Raw genomic sequence first — 10,628 nt, 5'->3', positions numbered from 1 at the left:
GCCACTTTCATAAACCAACATATCAGGGAATAAAGCAACATACCGACCAAGTGCTGGAAAATAAACATTCCGAAAACCCTTTGGAGGAGCAGCTGGAGATATAGAGTCTACTGGGGGTGGAAGTTAGGTGTGGGTAGAGAATGAGACGAGCCAAATGCCAATCGCAGAGGGAAAACAGGGGGCAGGAGGCAAGGAAAACAGCTGAGGGAATGTTCCTATAATGGCTCGCTGCGGGACATTGTTTGTGAGAGAACAGAGAGAACGTGTTTTAATTCCATAACAGGATCTGCCCAGTGAGGTTATATTTATACGACAGCTGGAGATGTACAACTTAAAAACATTGGAAGATTGGTGGTAGCGTGCGGAAAAAACATCCAGTGCACCCAGAAAAATCTTAAAACCGATATCTCTTGATCTATATCTTCATCTGACCTCCGAGATTTGTTTTCGACGCCCATCGCTCTTCATCAACCGACCCTCGCAAATTCAGTATTCATTGGCATGCCAAACAGTGCGTACTCTTGGTCCTTACCATAACAGCAGAGCAGAGCCAGCTTTGTGTTTTTACCGTTGCGCGTCCAAAAGCGATACTTGCGGCGTCGCTTCATTGTCGGAATCCCGGGTCAGTGTCTTGTGTTTTGAAAAAAGAAAACAAAAAAGGCAATGAGAAGAAAAACACCCCCGCAGCAGCCAATATCTCCGACAATTCTATTTGCGAAAGCGGAGGTCTGTCCCGTGCCGTCCTGGCCCGTTCCTCCCATGGTTCCCCTTCCAGCCGGGATCACCTACCCAAGGCGGCACGTCTCAGACACCGTGGGATCTCCGGTAGTCGGCGGCCGGGCAGTCCATCGTGCCGGTCCCAGGGCCGGCGAGCAAGAACGCCACAGAAAAAGCGTGCGATTCAGCCGGCGTGAGAGAGGGACCAATAGAAGGTTGATGGACGAAAAAGCAGAAGGAAGGAGAAGTACTTCCGACCCCGGCAATTGCCAAAGGCGCAATTCTCGTACAGAGTCAGCGACCCCGAAATGCACCTCTCTCTCTCTCTCTCTCTCTCTCTCTCTCTCTCTCTCGCTCACTTCCTTCCTCTGTACCTTAGAGACGGGAGACAATGAGGCCAAGCAGGCCCCTAGACCGGGACAGAAGATGAAGCACCTAGAATTTCTCTCCGCGCCCTACGGAATAGGGCCAGGACACAGAAGTAGTCCATGAACACCTTCAATGGCTCCCTCTGGTCCCCATCGCTCGCCGGTCGAAAGCCACGGTCGGAAGCCGATCCGGCGAAAACCCTTTCGGGAGCAGCTCCCGTCGTCCTCGTACGGCTTCGCCCTGGTCCCGAGTTTTGGATCGGACTGCGGAGGGGCGGCGGTGGGGGGCCGTAACAATGAGAGCCGGGGTGGAGGGAAACGACTCAGAGCGGCCAGGAAACACCGGTTGGCGCGCGGAAAGAAAAACAGGCCCGCCGCGTCCTGACTGGAGCTTGGCGCACGGCTGGGCTCCTATCAACTCCATCTCGGGTGAAGCGTATTACGCCGGGATGCAGACTGGGGAGGGGGGCATTGACTGTGCTTCACAACAGGACCCGAGGAGATTGAAACACACCAAAATGTCAATGACTAGAAGTTTTGGACACGGGAGATGTGTGGACGGGCTGCGGTTCGCGGCATTAGATGTCTCCCTCGGTTGAGGCGAGACGAATGGCACATTTCAATACATCCAAAATAAGGATCGGGGAGATTTTGAGAAGGAAAAATGGCCCCGAATATCCCATTCTTTCATATGTATGTGCGCTCGTGAACATGCACACGCAGACGACACATGGGGGTCCCAATAAAAGCAAGCGTGTCATTAAAATCTATTCCCAGCCGCGGGCCACACATGGGAAAGTTTTACACATTTCTATACAAACAGTCCAGATTTAGCTCCCTTTCCTCTTCCCCATTGTTTTCCCCCAGAGACCCGGCGGAGGAATGTCCAGTTTTCCTGGAATCAGATCAATAGTGTGCGGGGCAGAGAAAGTTGGTCCGGCGCCCGGGGCCCAGCGACAGCGTCCAGCCATCAGCCTGGCAGGACTACCCGCTGTGGATTTCAACCAGCATACTGCGTAGAGCCAGGTTAAAAAAAAAGAACACAAAAAATGGCAACTCGTGGTATTTTGGGAGGCCAAGTGTACGCCAGCACCTGCTCAAGGGAAAAATTGCAAAACAGCCTTTTTGATACGCTGGACTTCTGGACCGTGTTTCTGTCTCAAAATGACAACCCAAGGGACGGCGCAACTCTCCTGTGTTACTCATTCATGCATGAAAATGTTGATTTTAAGCTTTAAACCTTCCTACGAAATGGCAACCCGACAATTCTGTTCAAAGCAAACACCTATCCTTTTGAATTCTTTGACATGGAACTCATCTCTAGATACAGTAAAACAGTGATTCTCAAGCTTTTTCACACCCAAGTCCCCCAATTTGAAATGCATTGGCCCACTGGACCTCATGTGATGAGATTTTAAGCCTATGGGGCCTCAATCTGGGATTTTTTCATCGTTCGATATGAGTAAGCCCAAACCTCCACCTCCATACCTGTTTCTACTCTAGTTGGGGAGATAGCGGTGAAACGAGGATCAAAACAGTCATTATTCCACGTTCTCTCTTGGTGCTAATGTCTGCTAAATGAAACAACACTGAAGTTTGACTATTCTTGATTTTTCTGTGGACCACGCTGGAATCTGGAGAAATGTATTTCTCAATAGTAAAAAAAAAACATGGAATTGTACATGGTTACTATTCCATTACTGAACACGTTCTCATTATTATTTATAAACCCAAACACCGCAGCGATCAAGGAGATGTGTCGACCTGTGTATTCAAGTGGATGAGTACACGGATGTCTGTGTGTGCTCTCATAACATAATAATTCAGTAGCTCAGATATAATGACTTTCCAGCAGATGTAATGAATGTAATGAGTTTCCAGCAGCTACTAGGCTACAGTACTACCATGGGTTAGAATATGGCGCCACCTACTGGACACTAATGATTGTTTTGTACCGAATGTACTTCGACTGTGTTTAGAAATAAATTGCAACCCTCACAAATGACCTCAAATATTGACAATACAAGGATCGAGCATTAGTATTAGTATTATTCTAGTATTAGGAATAGAACTACGACAATTAAAATTCATAAATGGCAATTCTTTATTCTAGTATTAGGAATAGAATTACGACAATTATAACAATATAACAATATAACAATATAACAATATATATATATATATATATATATATATATATAATGATTCATAAATGGCAATCAAATTGTAACAATAAAAAAAATGCAATTTAATAAAAATAAGTAAATATTATAATCAATTTCAGTATTGGTGAATCAATTTACTTTTTTTTAAGTTATTAGCAAATTAATTGAATTGTGGAATTTAATTAATCCCAAGCATTTTTCAAATAATTGGGCTGTACTTTTATAGTATCTTTTGAACTGTTATCATATTATTTTTCAGAATTACCATTATATTGTATGTTATATTGCATGTTTTATTCATCTGGTATATACTGTATATCCATACAGCATATTGATTTCCATGTGTAATTACCTAACTTATGCTTATCATCATGGTTACGGGTCATACTGCAGGTAGATTCTTTCAGTGTGTATGTGTGTGTCTGCATGCTTGTGTGTGCTCTTAGGCTCAGACAAGATTGTTTCACTGAGTAATGCGGAGAGAAATGTTTCCCATTTCCTGCTCTGCAGAATCCACACCCACTGTAATTACGGCTGGACCGGCCGGAATACAGAAGGTGGGCGCGCGCGCGCGCGCGTGTGTGTGTGTGTGTGTGTTTGTGTGTGTGTGCGCGTATACCAATCATGACTGACCTTCACTTTACACACCATTCATCCTGAGACATCTCTGCCAGACACAGAGTCACTGCGCAATATAATCAATGGATAGAAATAGTGCAATGTGTCTCAGTCAAGCCCCACTTTGTTGAAATGTACAGGGACGAGTTTAGGGCATAAGAGCAGCTTGTTTTATGGTCTTTGCTCATCTCATGAAGTACAGCACTTCAACCACCCAGCCCGGTGTGCAATAAACCCTGCCCTTTGCACCGCACAGCCTAAGCACAATACAGTCTGACCAAACAGCCCTTCACTTCTTCAATGCAAAGACACACAACACACACCTCTGACCTCTGAAAATGATTGATCCAGCGAGCTCACGATGGAGAGAATGACCCGCCGAGCCTCAGGAAAATCAATGCATTGGTGGGGTTTGCTCTTTAGCCCACGACACTTATCAGAGTTTCTTCTCACGCTGGTATGAGACCATACTGTGTGGAAGGGGAACACAGCAAAAAAACACATGTGGCTTCCGACTGTGGAAAACTATAGGTGTGCTGTAGCCCCTACACTAACCCCAAAACAGACAGATACAGATACAGTAGATACAGACATTTTTGAATCCATAGTTCGGCCCGCTCTGAGCAGAAATAGCTCAGCCTGCCCATTTCCACAGTGGTCATGGGTAATTTAAACAGCTGTAGTTTGTGTTTGATGAATCAACAAAGGGGAGGAAAGCATTTCCCAACGGGCCCCTCGGAATCACAGCGGTACCCAGCCCATTGCAACAGGCAACCATACTGTGACTAGCACTGTTGAGTTTCTTTTGGAATTCCAGCAGGACCGCTTCAGGTGATGCATAGTACATCCAAATGTATGTAGTTATACATCAATCTACAGTGTTGGTAAAGTAAAAGCCTCAGATCTTTCTCATGATATTATTTAGAACCGCGCTAAGCCTCTGGTAGTGTCGCACAAGGCCAGTGTTTTCGTCAGTCGGATGCCAATGGAGGAAGGCAGCAGCCTCAAGTCAGGCTCAGTGGAGTAGAACAATGCCAGCAGCAGCAGCAGCAGCAGCAGCAGCAGCAGCAGGAGGCTGGAGAGCGGAACACAGAGTGGCCGATTCATACAGTCCCACAGCAATTTTCTTAGCAGACTCAACACAATTAGCTCCATTGTTGAAGACCGATACAGAAGTACTGAGACCAACACCGGAGCAAGAGCCTGTATAGCCTCCAGCTCATACCCAACTCTGGCACGAAAAAATGAATACAAGATACAGCATCAAAAGTTAAAGGTGCAGTGTGTAGAATTTACGGAACTGACTTAGAAGAAATGGAATATAATATTCATACGTTCATTTTAATTTGTATACAAACCCATGAAAATAAGAATTGTTGTGTTTTCGTTAACTTGGAATGAGCCATTTTTACCTCCATGGCCGTGGGTACGCTTCCACGGAGGCCGCCATGTTGCACCGCCATGTCGAGGGCTATTCAGTTGGTTGCAGTCGGCAACCTCACCGGGAGATGCGACTAAATTCTAAATTCTAAATTCTACACCTTTAAATTTGATCTGCCACATTCTATCTCATAATATAAGGTTTTGTGCTGGTATGAGTTGAGGGGCGTGAAATAAAGGAAGTTCTGACGCTCGTCAGGCCTGCAGCCTGACTGCTTAAGGCGCTACCCAAAACTAAAATAACCTCATACTGCACAAATCATGCAGCAAGATTCCTAATAGGTTATTTATTCATATAGGTAGTGCAGGATTCACCGATTTATTACTATTAGTCACCATCTTTTATTGTTAACATTGGAATAATTTAGACCAACTCTTCGGTTGTTATCCATCCAATATCTGTCCACTGTTATACATAGTGTATATATGTATTCATCCTATACATATAGCTGTACATATAGATGAATATATAGAAATATCCTAATTACATTTCCATGTTTTCATGGGCAACAGTTGCGACCATAGTGCCTCTTAGCCCCTGTCATAGCCTTTTAATTGATCCTGTGCATTGAACTAATATATAATATATAGGTATATTCAGTATAGTTTTGTGGTATTTTTTTATTATTGTTTAGTTTTTATATTTGGTGTATAAATAAATTTTTGTTTGTAGAACAAAAACGTGATCACCCCCCCCCCCCCCACACACACACACCACCACTACCCTAGACGTAATTTCCTTAGAAGGATCATATAAACAGGAACAAGTGGTCAGAGCAAAGTAAAATACACTAGAGGGTTTTTTAAAATTAGCTGTGCTTCCCAAACAGTTGCCCAACCTGATGCCCATCTGTACAAAGGGCGTACAAAGTATGCAGAATCCTTTGGGTACTACAAAGCAAAATGCCTCTGGGTTGTTTGTGGTCATGCACTTTGCACTAAGGCAAATGTGATGACATGAAACATCTGGGGGCCCTTGAGTACCTTGTTAAAGCACCAGTGTGAAAATAACTACAGTATAGGGATTTGAATAGAGCTTGATAATGGTGTTATATACTCAAAACACAGTCTGTTTCTACTCAAAGATAAAGTCTGTATCTACTGGAAGACGAGGTTTGTATCTACTCTCAATAAAGTATGTATCGACTCTAAGATGAAGGCTGTAGCGACTGTAAGATGAAGGCTGTCTATAGTATAAGATGAAGGCTGTATATACTATAAGATGAAGGCTGTATATACTGTTAGACGAAGGCTGTATCTACTATAAGTCGAATGAAAACATGGACGAAAGAACGTGAAGTCAACTTGATTTGTTGTTGCACAGATTATTGAAAGAACTGGTCGAATTAGTTGACGAATACAGTACATCATGTGCTCGCTTCCTGCTCATTTTAGACATTAATAGTCAACAGGGTTCATAGCTGGTGTCCAATCAAAGGTAGGACTACCCGGTGCTGTGTTCTCAACCTCATGTTTGCGCAAGCACTGCAATATCTCTCTCCGCTCGACACAGACTTGGAGATAAGACCAGGGCATGCCCGTGTTCTGGGAGGGTGGTGGCACATCAAAAACCACTTTGTATTTGGACTGAATGTCCCCGGAGATCCCCCCCCCCACACACACACACACACACAATAACAAAGAAAAAAAACAACAACAAGAAAAACTACGATGTGATCCCTTTTCGATGAGCCTTCCCCCCAATGCGTCTGCGAGGGCGAACGATTGATCAAGGACGTGGCTAAAATGGGTTCAGCTCGTCAGACTGCACGCGAGCCTGCGTTGTTCTCTCATCACCACATTTGGAAATGAAAAAAAAAAACAAAAAAAACCCCAAAACAAAACAAAACAAACAGAAAACAGAGCAGAAATGCACGCCCTGCAGCAGTCGCACAACAGGCTCGGGCTTGTCTTGGGAGAGCTCATACCTGCAGAGCAGCCAACACAGCTGGTGTCGAGGGAACCTGCATCGGCGTGCACCGTCCCTCCGGCCCGCTCCATGCCTTCCCAATGCTTGCAGCGCAAATAAACCCGATTTATTATTATTATTTGTATATTCATAGGGGCGGTTATGTGTGTTCTGAGTAGTTTGACAGGAGGTCAGAAGGATCCAACAGTTGGCGGCACGAAACCCACCTGTGCGGCTCTCCTCTCCCTCTTCCTCCCGCTCGCTGCCCGGCTCCTCCACAGTGCGCCGCCTGCGCCGGAACGCCGTCCGTCGGAAGTCGTCCATGGTTTTCTCGGGTATCGATCTTTCCAACATCGAAGTGATTTTTTTTTTTTTTACATATTTTTTTTTTTTAGAAATAAAACGCTCCCAACGCCAATTTCGTTAAAACGAAACGAATAAATAAGTGAAAACACTCCCAAATCACTTTGGGAAACTGGAGTGGGACCGAGTCAAAGTGAGTCCGTCGGGTTGACTTTAGAAATCCATATCCCGAGAGCGATGCCGCCCCAAAATGTCATCGTACCATCCTCGGATCCACGCCGTTCTGTCCATTTCCAACTCAAACCTCAGGCATTTGGGTCAAAAACCCGCAGCAGTGTTGGGCGTGTGCGGTCCCTGCCCACTACACAACCTATAGATAATAATCGGGATTTTCTCCGAACTCCGCCCTGTTCCTCCGGAGCGCTCGGTGGCTCCAAAAACGGCATTTCCCTCGTCACAAACTAATGTACTGCGTCTGTTATTACTCAACAGGAATGAATGGAAGCCTTTAAAGAAAACAAATAAAATGAAAATACATACACATATATATATATATATTATTACTATTAATAAGCATTACATTTCACTGCATATATGTATGAAAGTATGTTTATGTATGTGACAAATAAAAATCTTGAATCTTGAAGCGCAGGGCTTATGTTTTTGATGTGGAAATCCGTAAGATTGTTTTGTTTAAAATATCACAAACTTTATAAAAAAAAATAATTGCTGCCGTTTTATAAAAAAAAACAGCCATTCAATGTGTGCTCTCCTCTATTTGCCATCTACAGTATATGCCGTACGCGCAAGGCCAATATGGTTGAACATTCACATAAGAAACACTCGGACGAAAGAAATATCCCCATCAATTTATTTCTTCGTCAGTGTCACAAATGTCAAAACAAGAAGGCAGACACAATACGCTTCGTCAAAGAACAGGGCTTTTATTTACCTATTGAAACAATTTTTAACACGGTTTGGAGCGAAATAGAAACTGTAAAACCAAATTGATCACGTTGAACCCCGCCCCCTCCCCCATTTGGTTCATGGCCTTTCTTTTGATTTGATCGGTGTCTCTCCACTGACCGAAGGTGTTATTGTGCAAACAAACCGGGGGAATTCAGGTGGAGGAAGGGGAGGGACGGCGACAAAGGCAGAGGCGGGAAATCCGGTGTCCAGAAAGTCAATCTCCACTCCGGGTTTTGTAGTCAACCAAGTGGATTCGCTAATCGGAGGAAAAACATGGCAGGACTTTTGACCTTCCCGAGCCTGGAGTTTTCCGACCCCCGCGCAAATGGGCCACGATTAAGCGGCCACTCATCGGCTACGTTTTTATGACTCTGCGGCTTTCAATAGGCGTGCCGATCCACACTACTGACATTCCACAGGGAGACCAAATATAACACATTAGCGCACATACCAAACCGCACTTATATATATCGCACTTATTGCCCGCTGTCTAACAGACATGCTTTAAATCGTCCTTACAGCGCTATACCGCCTGTGAAGTTAGCAATATAGATTGTACTCCGATATAGAATATTTCTGCAAGATTAAAATATACCCGCCCCGTATTGTTGTAACAAATGTCCAGTGGTGTCAAGGAATGGAGGTGAAACTCCATACACCTCATCCCCGTATGCGTCGGAAACTCATGTATCGCCCATTACGCGGGGGAGAAAAAAAAAAGCAATGTGATCCAACACATGGTAGCAGGGCATGGAGATAGAAAGTCGTCAACTAATCATGCAACTAAAATATCTCGGGCCGGGGTTCAACCACCTCCGACTTTCACCAAAGCTTGGACCTCGATTTTTCCATCATTTGCAGGTTCCCTAATACATCCGTGTTTTTTTTTAGCGAAACCCTTTCCTCGGCCGGCCTGCTGGGCTGGTGTAGTCCTGGGGCTGCGAAGATGGGGGTGGAACCTTCTGAACACCAGTGCTATTGCTTCAGTGCATAGTGCGTAATTGTGCTTGTCCTGTTCACTACGGAGAAAGCAGCTTCCTAAAGGCGGACAAAAGATGAGGCCCCATAGCTTGGGAACACTGCGAACCGAACGGAGGGAAGCGCACGTGACTCCGCGGGAAAGACTTGAAAGTTCAACGTCTGGGAGGACAGTTTGGCGGGCTTTTAAAAATTAAAAAAAAACAAAACAGTAAATGTACTGGTATAGAGCACATAAGGACCAAAAGGGGGACTCCCCTTGGTCTTTATGATGACTTCTGGAAGGGGGGAAGAGGTCGATTCCCTCCACGACCAACGTAAATTGGCGATTCAAGAAGGGCCGGGAACCCTGACCTTCTACTCAAACCCCTCGAGGCTAGACCACCACAGAGGCACCTCAGCTATGGGAAAAAAAACAACAAAAAAAACACACTGTGAAAAAACAAACAAAAAACCCCCCAAAAAAACAGAACAATAAGGTAACGTAAGTATAAAATATAACTCTTTATGTGCATCCTTTTTCAACGACAAAATGAAAGATAGTACAAAATAAAGAAGCGCCCCGGAGACAAAAAGGCCATGCCATTCCTGTCATTCGTGATTAGTTGGCTCGTAGTGTCAAAAATCCACTCCACCACTTCAATGTACTGCAGATGCTGGAAGTTTTTTTTTTTAGTTTTTATTTTTTTAATCAGAGAGCACTGTCAACGGTACGTCTAATTTCAAATGCCGTGCAGCACGAGATCACGTTAGGTGTGCTGGGCAAGGTGGGTCTTTTCATCACGCCTGGGATTATTTATTTTTTTCCGGACCTTTTTTTCGCCTCGTCGTCTGCAGGCGTTCACCGCAGCAACGGAGCCGTTTCTCGAATCCGTCTTCAAAGAACGACCCCCACAATCACAGAGAAGCCAAATCGGTAATAAATATTTGATATAAAATATATCAGCAATCAATAACATAAATAATTCCCCAAAGAAAGTAAATAGTTAATAAATAATTAATACAATAAATAAGGGGGGGGGGCGTTTTCCACTGTTCTGCCATTTGCAACGCTGGTAACACCGACGTGTCGCTGTGACGCTTTGACGCTTTTATTTTGGGTGACGTGGCTTCGGCTCCACCGGTCTTGCGTCCGCTTTGCGACCCTTGTAACCGGGCGAG

General features: G+C 44.6%; 1 protein-coding gene across 1 annotated transcript in view; it reads right to left on the bottom strand.

Annotated features, from left to right (window-relative positions):
* The window catches only part of fgd4a (FYVE, RhoGEF and PH domain containing 4a), a 52,229-nt gene extending 51,276 nt beyond the window's left edge, over positions 1 to 953 (bottom strand). The window contains exons 1-2 of the mRNA XM_080001920.1: positions 790 to 953; positions 533 to 630 (exon numbers count right to left, since the gene is read on the bottom strand). Of these exons, the coding sequence (XP_079858046.1) occupies positions 533 to 608 (76 nt within the window). The 5' untranslated portion in view covers positions 609 to 630; positions 790 to 953. The remainder of the gene's footprint in view (positions 1 to 532; positions 631 to 789) is intronic.
* Positions 954 to 10,628: the final 9,675 nt, after the last annotated feature.

The sequence above is a fragment of the Zeus faber genome, assembly GCF_960531495.2.
Source record: "Zeus faber genome assembly, chromosome: 6".
In the NCBI taxonomy this organism is placed as follows: domain Eukaryota; kingdom Metazoa; phylum Chordata; class Actinopteri; order Zeiformes; family Zeidae; genus Zeus; species Zeus faber.
This window is presented reverse-complemented; position numbering and strand designations above follow the sequence as displayed.